This window comes from Pimephales promelas, chromosome 14 (assembly GCF_988280905.1).
Source record: "Pimephales promelas chromosome 14, fPimPro1.hap1.1, whole genome shotgun sequence".
NCBI lineage: Eukaryota > Metazoa > Chordata > Actinopteri > Cypriniformes > Leuciscidae > Pimephales > Pimephales promelas.
In genome coordinates, this window is record NC_142782.1 from 10,242,685 (window position 1) to 10,261,535 (window position 18,851).

Consider the following 18,851-nt stretch of genomic DNA (forward strand, 5'->3'; position numbering starts at 1 on the left):
AAACACCTTCAAAAGTGACAGAAAATACATTTATAATGTTACAAAAGATTTATACTTCAAATAAATTCTGTTCTTTTGAAAGTCCTATTCATCAAAGAATCCTGTAAAAAACAAATCGACCATTTCCACAAAAATATCAATTAGAATATTTGTTTTCAACATTGGTAATAATAAGAAATGTTTTTTTTTGAGCAGCAAATCAGCATATTAGAATTATTTCTGAAGTTATGGCTGATGAACATTCAGCTTTGCCATCACAAGAATATTTTAAATTGTAATTATTAAATGTTTTATTGTTTTTACTGTATAAAAAGCAAGTGTACGTTTCCGCCACAGAATTATAAATAAAAAAGGTAATTGTGACTTTTTATCTCACAATTCTGCTTTTTTCCCCTCACAATTGTGAGTTTACATCTCGCAATTCTGACTTTATTTCTCAGAATTTCAAGATATAAAGTCTAAATTGATTAATGTAAAGTCACAATTGCCCACTTAGAAAAAGCAATGAAAAATTCAAAATGGGGTGGGATAATGGATTGTTATCTTCAACCTTGTCTAGCCATCTGTCTCCTGCTCAGCCAGTCTTCCAGCCCTGCCTCTGCTGGAGGTCGTAAGCCCTTTGCCATCTCCTGCAATGCCAAGCACTCAGGTCGAGCTTCAGGTCCAGCAACCACCATCGGCGTCTGAGCTGATAGATCCACTGGCTCCACCTCTGGCCTCAGATCGTCTCGGCCTGTCGGGTCCACTTTAGCTCCTCTCACCTTCGTCTCTACCAGACACCCTAGGGCAGGGTTCCCCAAACTCGGTCCTTGAGGGCCACTGTCCCTGCAGAGTTTAACTCCAACCCTGATCAAACACACCTGAGCAAGCTAATCAAGGTCTTCAGGATCAGTAGAAACTCACAGGTAGGTGTGTTTGATCAGGGTTGGAGCTAAACTCTGCAGGGACAGGGGCCCTCCAGGACCGAGTTTGGAGAACCCTGCCCTAGGCCTTTTGAATCCCACGGGTTCACCTCTGCCACAGACTTGCGGATCGTCCGCTACGGTCCATTACTCCACTCGTATGGCTGCAGCATCGCCTCAGTCCTCAGGCAGTCTGGCTCCTCAGATGATGGTCGCCTCGTCCTCCTGTGCCAGCGATGTTACTCTTCTCTGTCGGCGCCCTGGGATCCGTGCCTTTGGCTCTGGGTCTGTGCCTTCAGACAAGCTCATCATCGCCGCCAGGGTCTCGTCGTCAGGCTGTCACCATTACTTCGCCACCTGCTATCACCATCCCTTCTCCTACTCCTCATCTGCACCATCTCCACTGCCTCCTACTAAGCCTCCAGCTTTACCTCATCAAGTTGTGAGGTCACGCATTCTGGGAGTTTAAATAAATATTTAAATGTAGGGCTAGTGGTAAATCATTAACACAAATTTAAATGGTGGCAGTGGCGTGGGAAGGGGGGTGCTGCGGGGGTGCAGCCCCCCTTGTCATAGCATCAGCACCCCCTGGTGATGGGCTGTGGAAGACTATAACAGTATACTTAAAAACGTGAGAAAAAAATGTAAAATAGACATAAGATACTGTGTTTGATATGGGATAAATATAATGGGCAGTGTATAAGATATAAACTAATTATTCATTATTTTAAAGGGGTGGTTGACTGCTTTTTTTCTTTGCATGGTTGTGTTTATGAGGTACAATATAACATGTATTAGTGGTTTTTCTTTTTTAAAAAGTCTTATTTTTCATAAATTTCACCTTTATTGTCAGCCGCGTTCTCCTCTGTCATATGAACGACCGGTTGACTTCCTGATTCTATGAAACCACTCCCTCAGAAACAGGCAATGGGCTCAGATTGGTTAGTTTGGGCCGGTGTGTTGTGATTGGCTAAACTGTAGTACACGTTGTCCGGATACTTAATGCCTGTGGCGAGGGGGGCATGGTTCAGCGAAGTCTGTAGTGGGACATACTTTGCCTTTGACATACTGAGCTAACTTTATTTGAGCGCGACCTCGAGCTGTGAAAAGAGTTGTGTAAATAAAAGTGCACGTGTCCCAGTATTCGCCAATCCTGTGTCTCCTTCCATCACCCACACATAACGAACCCGTTCTTACATAATAACGCCCATTACCTTTACGGGCAAAAGTTGCATGTGTATTCCAGTCAAATGTACATAATTGTGTCGATACTGCAGTATCAGTATAAGCCAGAATCAGACCCAGAAAGCGGCGATGAAGAGAGGCAAGCAGAACCTCACCAAACACGGCTTTTACAAAATGTTTCTGAATGGTAATTTGCCTAAATATTTTTTTTAACTTTATACATGTTTGTTTAACACAATAGCATTGAACTGAATGGCTATTACATACACAAACAGCGTTGGCATTAGTTTACATTTTTGATCAAATAGAAAAATAATGTCATAAAGTATATATACATGAAAAATACATTTATAAAATGAGTACGTATACAAATTCAGGTCCAAAATGTTTGTACGCATTTGTCGTAGACACAAAATAGCATAACTAAGTGGATATAAAGCTAGTGCTGGCATTTGGTAACTAAAACACAAGGCTATGTCTGTAATTATAAATGCAAATACATTTAAAACGATTAAGTCTTAGCCTATTTACAGGTTGTGGCCTAACAACTGCTGCCTCTGGTTTTAAAGTTGAAACTGCTTCATGTTTTGGTAAAAGTTTCTTGTTGAATCCGGTGTTGAATTTGTGGAGATTCTGGAAGCTGTCTTCCATAAAATGCGCAGCACAGAGAGCTAAATCACGATCGTCATTTTCAGGAACATAATCAAATATAAATTGCATCCATTGTTGATGAACTACGGTGTCCGTGGGAAGCCTGAACACAGAAGACCTGACAGCTGGTGAACACAACACACTCGACTAGTCGCAGAAATATGGCCATGCCCTTTTTTGCATATTCCGGAGGGAGGGTTGATGTAAATGTATGGATAAGTGACGTCTAAAACCCAGCTGTAGCCCAATCGAGTCGTTTTTGTAGGCAATATACTTCCTGATTTTTAAAAGACGTTAGATATCTCTGCTTACACTGAACTTTCAGCGCTGTAACTTTGCAGATACTGTTCATGCACCAACAGCAACATTACACACTGTTTAAAATGAAAAAAGTGAAATCGCAATCAACCCCCCTTTAATATTTCGTGAATCGTTGATATACTACCCCTGCGCCTCCTCAGTTGCTTCAATCACCTGACACTCGTTTGAATTTCTCTTGTTCGGAGATTCATCAGAAACACACCAGAACGCAAGGCCATGTTTGGTGCACTTTAAATAGAGGTAAGAAATGGTTTTAAATTCCTTATACTGCCGACAAGCATTTTAGCTTCATTTATTTCCGTATTCTGTTGCCTATTCATCGTAGTCCTGTGGCTAGCATTGGGCAGCACATCACTAAATAATATGCATGTATAGTGATTAAATATGACATTAGGAAAATTTGTATTTTTCAGATAATTTCTGAAAAATAAACGTTTAACTAATGTCTTATTATTAGTTACTATTCTCACATATTATCACACCCCCGTTCTCAGTGGTATTTTCTACCGGAAGCCAAGGGAAGTCAGGCACCCAATCTCGTCCGACAATCACTATTATCGTAAATAAAACATTTTATTTGACACACAGTGATGTTTGTGTCTTGGCCTCTCATTTTACCTGATTGCTTATTGATGAAGTGGGCATCAATGGACAGCATAGGCACAAGCTGAGTTTCGGTGTGATCCAAGTTCACGTGCAATGCAAGTGATTGTGCCAGCGCCTTATTACATTCTGCTATATATCTGCTTCTTATTTATTAAATACAGGCAATTGGTTGATTGTCACTAGATATATTGCGCATCTCATGATGTATCATATCTTTCTCATGCTGCATGCTCACTTTCATAATCAACATTGATTAAATTAAAAAAATAACATTAGTCTATAATCAGAGGTGGAAAGAGTACTGAAAATTTGTACTCAAGTACAAGTACAAGTAGTTGCTAAAATAATACTCAATTACAAGCAAAAGTACTGGTGTTAAAAATGTACTTAAGTAAAAGTACAAAGTACCCCTCTCAAAAACTACTCAAGTACTAATTACTTTTTAGCCTGTGATATTTATTTACTTTTATGGAAACCAAGATATAAAAATGGTCTAATGATTATTATTATTAATAAATTATAATGCAAAATAAATAAGCTTATTGGTTTATTTTATTTATAAACTTCTTTTTTTCTTTTTTACAATAAAGATTTCCAAAAGTACCCTACTAATATTTCAAAAGTTTCAAAAGTTATCAGCATTTAGCACTGACATATGCGCAGTCTAGACAGACTGTCAATCAGCGCTGTTACACTGTTACGCCAGTGGGTCGCGGCCGGCAAGAGACTGTTGAGTCATTAAACTCTTCGTTCTAAGCTTAAAACACAGATTCAATATTAATAAAACAATGTGTTGCCAATCATATACAATCTAACTTTGAGCGCAAGTTTACAATGCTAAGGTATATGTGCTTGTCACCTGGGTAATGCTGAAGCTCATGTTTCAAGGGATGTTTTTAGTCAAATTATCGTGATGTCTACTCAACATTAAAAACGAAAACAACTATCAGATAAATTTACCATAATGTATTTTTTTGAGATTAGAGGCTGAAGTCTTGTAAGCCAAAATCACTGCAGATGGCAAACAAAGTTTCTATAAAATGCACGCTATCTCCTTTCCTTCCTCTGTATAAGAACAACTCCTCCAGGTGCGGCTATGGACACTCGTCATCTGGTATTTCTTCGGAATTTTCAAATGAATTCAGCGTCTCAAATATCCACGTCCATAATGGCAAAGTTCTTTGATAACACTAAAATACACACTGAAGGACGTGCGAGGGCGAATAGCTCTCCAGAAACCGGGCTTTTTTCCCGGTCCAAATACAAGGGTTTTTATTGGCCTGCCCACGATCAGTTATTGCCATTGGATAGCCAAATGCTGGTCAAAGATTTGAATACTTGTTGAATTCAAATTGTACAAGTACTTTGTAATTAATGGGATATTTAAAGTAGTGAAGTGCATTACTTAACTTAATTTATACTCAAGTACAAGGAAAATTACAGACTTAAAAATATACTCATAAAAGTACATGAAAAAACTAGTTAATTACAGTAATCTGAGTAGTTGTAATTCGTTACATCCACCTCTGTCTACAATATTTAAACATAAATATGATACTAAATATATTCACTTTAATGGCTACAACACGTACCCTATACTGTACAGAGAAAATTGATGTTTTTTTTTTTTCATAATGGCATCATATTTTTCAACCCAGCCCTCAGCCCCCCTCACATGAAACAGCTTCCAGCGCGCGAGCGGTGGTTGAGTAGGACGAGCTGGCTGAAAAATAAATTAAGGCTAGTGACTGGAGGAGTTATTACATTGTGATGAAAGGTTAAGATTTTTTTTTAATTATTATTTGGAAAACTGACTATGAACAGATAAATGGTGCACAATAAGACTCTGAGGAAAGAGTAAGCAAACAGGGTCCATACCAACTCAAATAATACTGTCTTGTATGTAATATTGGCTTTCATTCAAAACTAAAATCTACTTGAAAAGTAGTTAACGCAGTAACATGCTATTTAGAGCTCATACCATGTCAATAAATCTTTCAGTGTTATATCAAATCATGGAGTCATAAGGGCTGGACTCACCCCTTGCTGCAGTAGTTCAGTAGAGGTGACTGAAATGGGTTCCTCCATCGAATGAGCCTCAGCAGTGGTGCTTTCCCTGAGATCACTGGGGCCTCCAGAGGGACAGTTCATAATCATGTACTCTGCATCCTCTGCTGAACATATAAACACATAAAATTGTAATTTATTATATTATATACACATTCATAAAATTGTAAGAACCCAAAACCCAAAGTGCAGCCATAAACTGAAGTATGACGAGGTTAGACATCCATATAACAGAAGTCATTTACATTTACATGTCTTAAGATATGGTGGTAAAGATGACCTTTTTATATAGGTTATATGAGAGCAGTGTTGGGAGTAACGCATTACAAAAGTAATACATTACAGTAACATATTACTTTTTGCTGTAACGCAGTAGTGTAAGGCATTACTAATCAATTTTGAGTAATATTTTACTCGTTACATGTTCAGTGAGGCTTGTATTACAGTTGTATTACAGTGTATTGTCTGCTTTTACTTCTTAAAGGCAACAGACTATGTGAAAGTTTTAAAGCAGTCTTTCAGTGCCAGTTCAGAGCGGTCGCGTCTGTAACATTGTTTTTTCCTCATAAATGCGAACACGAAAGCTAAAATAAAATGAATATTTTAAGTTCTATGGAGACTGCAGAGCCAACCCTTCCTCATCCGATTTGCGCCATGTAATTAACAGAATTACAAAAAATATATTTTATTTGTCACGCATGAATGTGTGTCTTTTCCCTAATATTAAAAATAAAACAGACTGATATTTGTCTAATGTCTGGAGTCCTTTAAGGAAGTAGCCTATATACGTTTCAATACATGTATTTTCTGAGAATTTTTATTTCAAGTTTTGACTGCAAATGTCATGTCCATAATGCTGGACTTCCCCAATTTTAAATAATTTATCCTCAACTAGTTTTGTGGTGTAGGTCTACGTATTTTATAATGTTAACTTCAAATAAAACTAATAGCCTAATTTAAAGATAAGGCAGCATTGGATCTGGACGGTAAGGAGAATAACGCTGGAGTTGGAAGGTGTGTCGCGATTCTGTAGGTTCATGGATCTGAGTCGTGTGGCGAATCGCGATTTCAGTTTCATATTGCATATCGTTACAGCCCAAAAGTTAAGTTCTACTTAGTTATTTTGGTGAAAGTAACTCAAAAGTAATACATGAGTAATGTAACGCATTACAATTCTGAGACAGTAATATTGTAAGGTAATGAATTACTTTTAAATAACAGTAACAAGTAATACCTAATGTATTACAGTTTGGAAGTAACTTGCACAACACTGTATGAGAGTAGCGGTTTTCGAATTGAACATCTGTCCCCCCAATCTTACCATGACCTTCCACTGACTCTCAGTAAAGGTAAAGTTCAGTCAATCACAACAGCTGTAGGTGAATCTGCAGTATTTCCAGACAGACAAAAACAAACAAAAAAACAAAACAAAAAAAACATGACAGCTTTGTTGGTGCTGTGCTGCAGTGATAACGCACATATGAGTCGTTTAAAATCACCCTGTGGTGAAAATCAAGCTTTTAATACTGTTTATTTGATTATGTGGTGATTTTAATATGCTTTAAGACAAACCATGTGCAAAGTGTCACAAGTCAACACCATTGTCTCTAAAACATGGTTTGAATTCGCCAATGTTCCTTACGTCACAAACTGCAAATGGCAACCAATTACGTCAAGATGCATTAAATATTATACAATGCAGGGAGTCTCAAGAGAAGCCAGATTATCCCAGTCTATTTTTCTGTTGATAAGAAAAATCATGTATATTTAGCTATATAGCGGGTGAATTATGTATAGTACGATGTTATGATGAACTATACGCCTTTCTCCACTGACTTTCTATGATGTTCAAAGCATTTCTAAGGATGCTGATTTTTAGAAGGCAGCTGTCTGACTCTGAGATGGCGAACGGTAACATGGTTTGTTCATCATTAGCAACACATTATAAGCTGTTTGATAACGTAGTCAAGCAGCAAAAGGCTAATCATATTAATTACAGTTATGTGTCCGACGTTGCACAGAGCGGTTTATACAGTAAAACGCACTACCATTCTGATACATTGTACTTTACTTGTCTGAACTTGTAGACAAGCCTGTTTAATTCACTCTTTCACCACTTCTTCTGAATCAGTATCTGGTTCAAACATATATGGCTGAATTAAACCAGTATTTCCAAATTTATGGGTCCGCATACTAAATTAAGCAAGGGTGTAGAGTTATATTCAAGCTATTTTAAAGCATGAATACATTTTTTCACAGGAAAAAAAAAGTGTATGTCACTTTGGTGATCAAAGATGAGTTTTAAGGGATAAAATTATTGACTACAGGGGGACTTTAACAAAAAACACTCTTTGTACGGTGGAATTTAATCAGTCTGCAACTGTCAATGTTTTGCTACATCGACTACAGACCTTATTGCTTCCTGGATTCTTTTGTTTCAGTTTATAGATGAGTTTTTATTTTGTAATTAAACCCAGCATTTGAGTTCATCTCCTGTCTATACTTATTCTGCAACAATACTGGTTTTATTGTAATTTTAATAAAAATTAATACAGCCTTGGTGAGCATAAAGGTCCTTGCACACGGAGTCCGAAATTTGCGTATTTCAGATTAGTCATTCGGTGGCCCTGAACTGTCAAAACACCTCTCAAAATGCTCGCTACGGATGTGAAAAACACAGAAAATGGAACTCGAAAAAGGGCCTTTAGAGTCTTCTTTCAAAAACATAAAAAAAATCTTTCCTACTTCAAACACTGGAATGACAGTGTATACTTATACAGTGTATACATATACAGTCACACATTTACTTCATATAACCAAGTATTTACCTGGTGTGTCCTTATTGTCCTGTAGTTTATATAGCAGCTCTGAGATGGATTTTTTCTGGGCCTGAGCAATATAACTGAGATTCTCACTGTCCAGAACCAGCAAGAACGCCTGCAGGTCCGAAACCAGCTGAGCCAGCACTACAAAATCAAAGAAAACATATATATATGTTTTATCAATAAACACAATTAAATGATTTTTCACATTTTTCATAATTAAAAAAATAACAATTTGGATTTTTGTCTCATTTCTTGACTGACACTGTTAATGATTATTTGATGTTTAATGCAATTTGATGATTTTTAAATTGTAGTAATATTTGATGGGTATATGGATTTTTATTTAAAGTCTGTACCTTGGACCAAGGTAAAACAATAAAATCTATAAAAACTTTTGATTTCAGTTAGCAAAAACAGATGATGAAGGCTTGAAGAAAGGTTAACTATCTGCCTGACTAGCCTGTTATAATTACAGTTAATCTTTTCAGGAGAGATCAGTGTTTGATTAATTAAACCACAATAGTAAACAGGCTCAGTTTTCAGATTTTCAAGCGGAGGGCTCCAAAACAGCTGGTTCATTTACCCTCTAAGCTTAATAAGTGTGTTCTATATTGCTTTGAATTATTTACTAAAGTGACTTCATGACATTGTTAGCGTGTATTCCTGCAGCCGAACTCATTCATCACATTAGACTAATATCCACACAAACATCAGCACATGTGCCCCAACAATGAAGTTCTACCTTTACTGTGGACCTAAAGAATAATTTAATATTGAATTAAACACATTTCTCCCATCCTGAATAGCTGCAATTGTGAAATCATGCTGTGATATTTGGTTACTTGAGAAGGAAAAGAGGCCTTTACCTGTTTTATAATGGTTTAAAGTGAAGCCTGCTCTCTGTCTTATCCTTATTCTGTTGGCTACAGACAAACAGGCTACTGTTCAAGCCCTCACCACAGTAAACATACAGAGACTCCACACACTGTGTATATTACACAGAGACACATCAGTGGGCCTTTGTGCTGCAGTCAATCCTCTCTCACTCTTTCTCACATATTTTAAAGCATTAAACGTTTTCTAGTTATTTCAGAATAACTTATTCTGAACTATGAAACAGGGACCATGAACCACCTAGGGACCTGACCCACCTAGCAACATGTTAAAAAATAAAACACCTTTTGCACAGGTAAGTGTCACTCATATTTTATTCAGAAAAGATAAAAACAAAGTTGCATACCCCTGCTCAACCATCTTTTTTCTCTTGTGAATCTCTTTAAGTTATGCAAGACATTGTTAAAATAGTCCGAGTGACTACAGTGGCTCAATCTTAAGTTTATCAAGCGACGAGAATTCTTTTTGTGTGCAAAAAACAAACAAAAATAATGAATTCATTCAACCATTCATTTCCTTCTCTGTTGGCCTTGAGATTTCACATAGTGGAACTGAGCAACGGTTCTGTGTTGTACGTCACATGCGTATGACGTACAACCTAAAATCTTTGTTGAGTTTCATGTGAAATCTCGAGGCCAACAGAGAAGGAAATGAATAGTTGAATAAAGTTGTTATTCTTGATAGTTTTTTTGCGCACAAAAAGAGTATATTGTGTATTTAAAATGGCTAATTTATGTAGAAGAAATGTGAAATTTTTGAATTTTGTAATTTATTTTTTGAGTTTCTAGCCAAAGAAAAGACAGAAAATGTATTTTTGGCTTATGTGGGTGAAAGACAACAACTTCCAGAATGCACTTGCTTCGCTACCCTAGGAGCCCACGCCTACCGGTAACCGCGCAGTAGGTAAACAACAGTCTGATGGTGCGTTCTATTATTCATCCGTCTCGGAGATCCGAATCGGACGACAGACGTTGCCTAGCAACACGCCCCCTATCCTCGGATTTCTCCTCTTGGACGTCGGACAAACGTGAGGACACCGAGCAAGAAATCCGTTTCGGAATTCAAGATGGCTGCGCCCTGTGACTTGTAAGAATTAATTGTTTTCATTGTTTTTGAACCGCTTTGGTATTTTAAATGACGATTATAATCACTCGTATTACTGCGTCCCCTGTGGGTATGGGAATCGGTTGTTGTGAGTGCAATTACTAAAGTTGCTAGAGTCTCCGTGATGAGTCTGCCCGAAAATGTGTTTTGAGATCGCCCAAAATGTCCGGGATTCGGCTTTTGCGTTCTATAGTCATCATTAATTTTTATTTTTTTTTTTACTATAATGGCAGATAATATAATATAATTGAAACAAAATGCCACTTAAGTGTACAGTTACACTTTCATGACTATGTTTCTTAACACACTTAAGTAAAAAGTGCACTTTGTAATAATGCCAAACTAAGAGTTTGAATAATATTATTTTAATAAGCCTAAGTTTTGTTATTATGGACTTATTTGAAGTAGACTTATAGAAGTGTTTTGATGTGTTGATCTTATTTTGATGTGTTGAATAACATATTAAAGCATCTGTAAAGTACTTGATTTATAATTTGATGTTACTTTTAAAGTTAATATAAATTAATTGCAACCTCAACATAACAAATGTGTAAATAAAAAATAAAAACATTTAAATACATGACATTCAATTTTCAATAGAACTTACATTAAAGTATATTTTAGTTAACCATAAATGCTTGGCAGTACATCCAGCAGTACATTTTAACCATTTTTTAAAGACAACATAAGTAATAATGAAATAACATATGAAGATGTACTTCAGTCCTAAATAAGTGGGTCAGAAAAGCACTCTAAAGTATATTATTTACATTTACACTCTTTTTAATGTATGCTAAAGTGTATTTCTTTTTAATTTTGTTTCATTTTTTATTTTATTAAAGTGTGTCAAATGAGTATAAAATCGTAATGTCTGGTATTCCTAGTCCGTCACAATGCGGCAATTTGAACTCTGGTGAAATCCTCAACACAGGCCAACTGTTGTGATAGAGCTGAATGGTCCTTTGACAAGCTCTCTGTAGGGAACCCTACGTAAGACCTACGTAAAGCCTTTGAAACACATGGGTAGAGTTATTTCACTACTCATTTTAAAATAGAAGTTTTCAGTCAATCAACCTAGTTTGAAAATTTAACACATACATAATAAAAATTAGTTTTCTTCTTGGAAAAAGTTTGATGTTTTTTTTTTTTAAAGTTAATTATTATTGTGATTATCAATAATAAATTGAGATAAGCAGATAACCATTTTGTAGCAAAAGCTACTACATTAGAATTATGATACAATAGCTGGATAATAGTCTATGTTTTTGGCTAAGCGAACAAACTAATCAGTTAATGTTATACTAAAGTAGCAGGTTAATCAGCTGATATTAAAGCAAGTGGGCCTTGTTATTTGTTTTCCTATAACAAGAAGTCTAATAACTCTTTCTCAATTGCGGTTGGTGAATTGGTTGGTAAATTTAAACAGAAATACGACCGAAATGCACTGCAATAATTGTACAAACTCCTGAGCTTAAACAGAAACTGAACCTACAGTATATCTATGCAAACCACTGCTCTCGGTTAGCACTGTCTGTTTTCCCAAACAGGATCCCAGAGTTGAGCATCTTGTTTGTGTCAATTCAAAACTCAATCCCATGCATGTCTGCAGGGTGCAGTGGTGGTTTAGAGCTCCAGCTGTGGCTACATCTCCAGGGAGTAAACATCTGAATTCCCATGGGTTTATACAGGGTCATGGGCGAGTACTAGACGACATCTAACAATGCCTCAGCAGTCTTATAAAAAACAAACAATTCAAGAACATTAAAAAAGCTATGAGAATGCAGTAAATCCCACCACAACTCACTTAATTTTCTCAGATTGAGAAAAAAAAGAAAGAGAGCTCTATCAACAACCACTGATATGCAAGCTTAGATGGAATCTGTTGACTTGCTTTTATTGCACAGATTTGAGAGAAAACTGTACAGGATTGGCATTTTTATTGTGTGAATGGGTCAAATCACAAAAACTAATGTAACAAATGTAAGACCAAACTTTAATAATTATTATTATAATTATAACATAATTATATCCAAGATTTTGGATAGTCACACCATATGATATATTGTCGAAGACTAATTGACCTTCACACAGTCATGAGAGTCTGCAGGGGTCCTCCCTATGATATAATTTCTCTTTTTTTCTCCATTTTTCTCTTCTTTCTTTTTCTCCTTTCTCTTTGTTGGTTGCACCACATGACAATTATTGGTGGACAATAAAATTGTTCCCAAGATGGAACCTTATGGAACCCTATAAGGAAGGTTAAATAGTGAGGAATTAAATAGAACCTTCAAAAAATTACAATTTATTAAAAAGTGGCATGGGAAAAACAGGTTGTGCCTAGAGCATGGTGCAGAGCATGTGGAGTCTTTATACCTAAAGAAAAAGATGCTTCAAGCATCAGTCAGTTTCGTCCTATTTCATTTTGAAGGTAAACGTTTAAACGTTGAAGGTAAGACTTTCTTCAGCATTATTGCCCAGAGATTGTCCACCTACCTATTAAAGAATGGCTTCATTGACACTTCAATTAAAAAAGCGGGCATTCCAGGGTTCTCAGGATGCTTAGAACACATCAATGTTATCTGGCAACAAATTCAGTCAGCAAAAAAGGAGAGGAAGGAGCTCCATGTGACATTGGATTTGGCTAATGCATATGGTTCAGTGCCACATGAGCTTCTGTGGGTAGCATTCAATTTTTTCAGAGTACCAATGTCAATAACAAATTTAGTGAAAGCCTACTTTAGAGATTTGCAATTTAGTTCCCATTCAGGGAACTTCGAGCTGCGTGTAAACGCCGTGGGAACGCCTCTGCGTGACGAGTCATGAAGCACGTATGAAATCTGTCCAATGGCGAGACGGAACGTCATAGGCGGGGTGACGTATCGACCAGGAAACTATAAAGCATCCCCGAAACACAAGCGCAACAGCTTCTGAGTCTTCACAAGCGCTCTATGTATGAATTTGTCTGTCTGAAAATATTGTATATATATATATATATAAGTGAAAATGGCGAGCAAACAACAGCATTTCAGAAAGTGTGTTCATCCCTGCCCTCGCTTCATCACGGGTGGGGATACACACGATCTGTGTGTTGCTTGTTTGGGAGTGCAGCATGCTCAGTCGGCTCTCGAGGGGGCTGGCTGTGAGCATTGCGAGTGTCTGCCCATGAAGACACTCCGCTCCCGCCGAGCACTCTTCGAGGAGAGTGGTTCGGTGCGCGCTCCCCGCGGCTCGGGTCCCGCTGCTGCCGAGGCACAGTGAAGGCTTGCGTCGTGGGGATCGCAGATGGATCTATCAGCGGGGATGGAGACAGGCTCCGCCCTTTCTCTGCCCTTACCTGGTAGATCCAGTGCCTCAGATCTCGCTGCGGGGGTCCGCGTTGCGGTTTCTCCTGCCCGGGCTGAGGCGCCATCGCTTCAATTATCCAGTTCTGAGGAGCTGGATGTTGAAAGTGTGGAGTCGATGGACTCAGTGGAGATCGGGGACTCGCCATCCCAGTCTCCCACGAATGTAGAGCTGATGGAGGTTTTGACTCGGGCTGTAGAAAAATTAAGCATTGAATGGCCAGTTGAGAAACAAGAGTCGAGGGTGAAGAGTAAAATGGATGAGAGATTTTTAGCGTCACACTCACTACCTCCGCGCCGGTGTTTGCCCTTCTTTCCCGATCTACACACCGAGGTGTGTAGATCGTGGAACAAACCAGTGTCAGCTAGAATTTTGACACACCAGACCACGACTTATTCTAATATTGCTGGGTCTAGGAGGCAGGGTTATGGGGCGATGCCGAGGATGGAGGAAGTTTTGGCGAGCCATCTTTCTCCTGAGACGGCATCGTCTTTTAAAACACCGGCGTTGCCCACCAAGCCTCTCAGGAATACTTCGGTTTTGGTGGGCAAAGCTTATTCAGCGGCGGGACAGGCAGCATCTTGCTTACATACGATGGCCATTCTCCAGGCGTATCAAGCAGATCTGCTGAAGGATATGAGCGAGGGGGAGGTCGTCAGCACTGACGTGATTAAAGAGCTGCGTCAGGCGGCAGATATTTCTCTCTGTGCCACCAAGGAGACGGCCAGATCAGTCGGCCGGTCTATGGCAGCCCTGGTGGCCACGGAGAGGCATTTGTGGCTAAATTTGTCTAATATGAAGGAGAGAGATAAAGCTTTTCTCCTGGATGCGCCGCTGTCGACCGAAGGTCTTTTTGGTGGTTCTGTGAACGCAGTAATCGAAAGATTCCAAGAAGGAAGAAAGCAGGCAGCGGCGCTCCAGAAATGTCTCCCCCTCCGTACTCATCCTTCTGGGGCTGCTGGGCGAGAGCAGCCCCACCCGTCGGGTTCCACGCATAGGGCGGAGCAGAAGAAGAGCGTCGCGTCTCGGGCTCCTCCCCAGCAAAACTGGGCCGAAACGCGGCGTTCTCAGGCGAGGTCTTCCCGGGACAGAACCGATCTGAGGACGGTTATTGTCGCCAGGAAGGCCTCGTCGAAGAAGCCCTGACGCCACTGGTGTCAGGCTACTGAGGGTGGTCCCCACCGTGAGACAGAGGTGTTCGCCGCTGAATCCGGCGCCCGCTCTCTCTCGGTGCCCTCAGGGGTCCGTTCTGCCAACCCTGCCTGTAATGGGGGGCGCAGACGGTCCCAGCGAGCGATTTCCCGAGGGACGCTCGTTTGCTTCGAGGAGCGATACAGAACGGTCGTTAAACCCTGCCTGTGCGCGGTCACAGGGCGCTGTTTCTGTTTTAAAAACTACTCCAGAGGCCAGTCTCGAGAGACTGGTACCCTTAGTAGAATTTCTGGTAGAATGGGGAAGTCTTCCAAATATATCTCGTTGGGTCCTGCAGACTATCGAACGGGGGTACGCGATCCAGTTCAGGTCGCGTCCACCTCGTTTTCGGGGGGTTTTGCCCACAGTGGTGACCCCCGAGCAGGCTCTGGTTATGGAACAAGAGGTGAAAGCTCTGTTACTGAAGGGGGCGATAGAACGAGTTCTTCCTCCCGACAGAGAGCTGGGGTATTACAGCCGATACTTCATTGTTCCAAAGAAGGATGGGGGACTGCGTCCGATTTTAGACCTGCGCCTCTTAAATCGGTCAGTAGGGAAGCTCAAGTTCAAAATGCTAACTCTCAAGCAGATCGTGTCACAGATCAGGTCCGAGGACTGGTTTGTCACGATAGACCTAAAAGACGCGTACTTCCATATCTCCATCCTTCCGCAACATCGGAAGTTCCTAGGGTTCGCTTTTGGGGGCGAAGCGTACCAATATCGGGTCCTTCCATTCGGCCTAGCGTTATCTCCTCGAACCTTCACGAAATGCATGGACGCGGCCTTGGCTCCGCTGCGTCTCCAGGGCATTCGCATTCTAAATTACATCGACGATTGGTTGATTCTGGCTCAATCGGAGCATCAGGCGATTCGGCATCGAGATGCCGTCCTCGCCCACATCAGAAGGTTGGGGTTGAGACTCAACGCCAAGAAGAGTGTGCTTTCGCCAGTTCAGCGGACCACTTTTCTAGGCGTGGTATGGGATTCGACGACGATGCAGGCACGTCTGTCGCCGGCTCGTATAGCCTCGATTATCTCAACTGTCAAGCAAGTGAAGCTAGGCCAGTCACTCACTGTAAAGGAATTCCAGAGAATTCTGGGTCTGATGGCAGCAGCATCCAACGTGTTACCGTGCGGCCTGCTGTACATGAGACCACTACAGTGGTGGCTCAGGACCAAGGGGTTCTCCCCGAGGGGAAACCCGCTCCGCAAGATCAAGGTCACGCGACGTGGTCTCCGTGCCCTGGCTATGTGGAAAGAACCTTGGTTCCTGTCCCTGGGACCTGCGCTGGGAGCCCCGTGTCGCCGGGTAACGGTGACGACGGATGCCTCTCTCACGGGTTGGGGAGCGATCATGAGTGGTCGCTCGGCCCGCGGGCTGTGGCAAGACCATCATCTCCGATGGCATATAAATTGCCTAGAGATGATGCCGGTGTTTCAGGCTCTGAAACACTTTCTCCCAGACCTCAGAGATCATCATGTTCTTGTCCGGTCAGACAACATGTCTGTGGTCTCTTACATAAACCACCAGGGGGGTCTGCGCTCACGTCCATTGTACAAGCTGGCGCGCCAGATCCTGTTGTGGTCCCAGGGGAAACTTCGGTCGCTGAGAGCGATTTATATCCCAGGATACTTAAATCGGGGAGCGGAAATCCTGTCGAGGCAGGGGCCGAGGCCCGGGGAGTGGAGACTTCACCCCGAGGTGGTGGAGCTCCTTTGGAGGCACTTCGGTCGGGCCGAAGTGGACCTCTTTGCATCCAGGGAGAATTCACACTGCCCGCTGTGGTTTTCCCTGAGTCCTCCAGCTCCATTGGGGCTGGATGCGTTGGTACAGGAGTGGCCGAGGGCACCCCTGTACGCATTTCCCCCGATTGCTCTGCTCCCAGGGGTTCTGGAAAGGATTCGCCAGGAGGGGGTCAGTGTACTTCTGGTGGCCCCCCACTGGCCAACCAGGGTATGGTTTGCGGACCTGATTTCCCTTCTCGAGGGTCCTCCTCTGGAGATTCCGGTCAGGAGGGACCTTCTGTCTCAAGCAGACGGGGGGATACACCCCCGTCCGGAATTGTGGAGGTTGTGGGCTTGGCCTCTGAGGGGGCGACAGTTGGATCCAGTTAACTGCCCGTTGCCGGCAGTGCTGGAATTCCTTCAGGAACGCTTCTCCACAGGGTTATCGTACTCCACACTAAAGGTGTACGTGGCGGCCCTATCCGCTTACCATGTTCCTTTGAGTGGAGCTTCTCTTGGGAGACATACCCTGGTAACCCGTTTCCTTCGTGGTATCCTGAGGCTGAGGCCGGTAGTGCGTACGAGGGTACCGACCTGGGATCTAGCGGTTGTGTTGGAGGGGCTCTGTTTAGCCCCTTTCGAGCCCATTGATGAGGTGCCTGAGAAGTTTGTTGCTCTCAAAACCATCTTTCTCCTAGCCATCTCTTCCCTAAAGAGGATTGGAGATATTCAGGCGCTGTCGGTTTCCCCCTCATGCTTGGAATTTGCTCCCGGTATGGCGAAGGCTTTCATCCTCCCTAGACCGGGGTATGTTCCGAAGGTTCCAACTACGGTTGCCAAACCTATAGTGCTACAGGCCTTCTGTCCTCCTCCGTTTCGGACACCAGACCAGGAGAAACTAAATCTGCTCTGCCCGGTGAGGGCCTTAGACGCGTATGTCCACAGAGCTGCCCTGTGGAGGAAATCAGAACAATTATTTGTCTGCTTTGGGCCTCCTAATAGAGGTTCTGCGGCGTCTAAGCAGATAATGAGTAAGTGGGTGGTCGAGGCCATTTCACTTGCTTATGAGTCCTCCGGTCAGCCTTCTCCCTTGGCTGTCCGGGCTCATTCAACCCGGAGTATAGCTGCCTCTAAGGCATTATTGTCAGGAGTTCCCTTGTGTGACATCTGTGAGGCGGCAGGATGGTCTTCACCGCACACATTTGTGAAGTTTTACCATCTGGACTTCAGCTCCACCCCAGGGGCGCAGATGCTTTCGTCAGAATGTGCTCTCTGATATTCATACAACGGACACCTGCTCGCATGGCGGCGTTGGTATTAGCGTTCCCACGGCGTTTACACGCAGCTCGAAGTTCCCTGAATGGGAACGTCTCTGGTTACGTATGTAACCTTAGTTCCCTGAAGGGAACGAGACGCTGCGTGTCCATGCCATACTCCCAGCATGCCCGTGAGCGCTTGCTTCAGTCTTATCAGAAGCTGTTGCGCTTGTGTTTCGGGGATGCTTTATAGTTTCCTGGTCGATACGTCACCCCGCCTATGACGTTCCGTCTCGCCATTGGACAGATTTCATACGTGCTTCATGACTCGTCACGCAGAGGCGTTCCCACGGCGTTTACACGCAGCGTCTCGTTCCCTTCAGGGAACTAAGGTTACATACGTAACCAGAGACGTTTCTCAACTCCAAAATTCAGCACTGCATGGCAATGCTTAGAGGTTGGAATGCAGGACGCACCATTTCTCCACTGGCTTTTACTATGGCAATGGAAGTAATCATTAGGGCATCAAGATGGGTAGTAGGAGGAGAGCGCTTGGCTTCTGGGATGCAGACTACCACCAATCAGAGCATACATGGATGACATGACAACCATGACTACAAGAGTAGCCTGCACTAATCGGTTATTGGGGAAGTTAACAGATAATATTGAATGGGCATGAATGCAACTTAAGCCATCTAAATCAAGGAGTATCTCGATAGTTAAAGGAAAGGTAGTAGATAAAGCATTCTTCATTAATGGTGAGGCAATACCAACAGTTTCTG

The 18,851-nt window shown here is 41.7% G+C and overlaps 1 protein-coding gene across 5 annotated transcripts in view; it reads right to left on the reverse strand.

Annotated features, from left to right (window-relative positions):
- Nucleotides 1-18,851, reverse strand: part of LOC120474866 (actin filament-associated protein 1-like 2) — an 86,977-nt gene that overhangs the window by 44,762 nt on the left and 23,364 nt on the right. For 2 of the 5 annotated variants that reach the window (XM_089119384.1, XM_089119385.1), the window contains one exon: nucleotides 5,706-5,836. In XM_089119384.1, the coding sequence (XP_088975510.1) occupies nucleotides 5,706-5,836 (131 nt within the window). Of the gene's footprint in view, nucleotides 1-5,705; nucleotides 5,840-8,560; nucleotides 8,699-18,851 lie in introns of all 5 variants that reach the window. The other 3 variants (XM_039665482.2, XM_039665483.2, XM_039665484.2) reach the window with 3 other exon arrangements.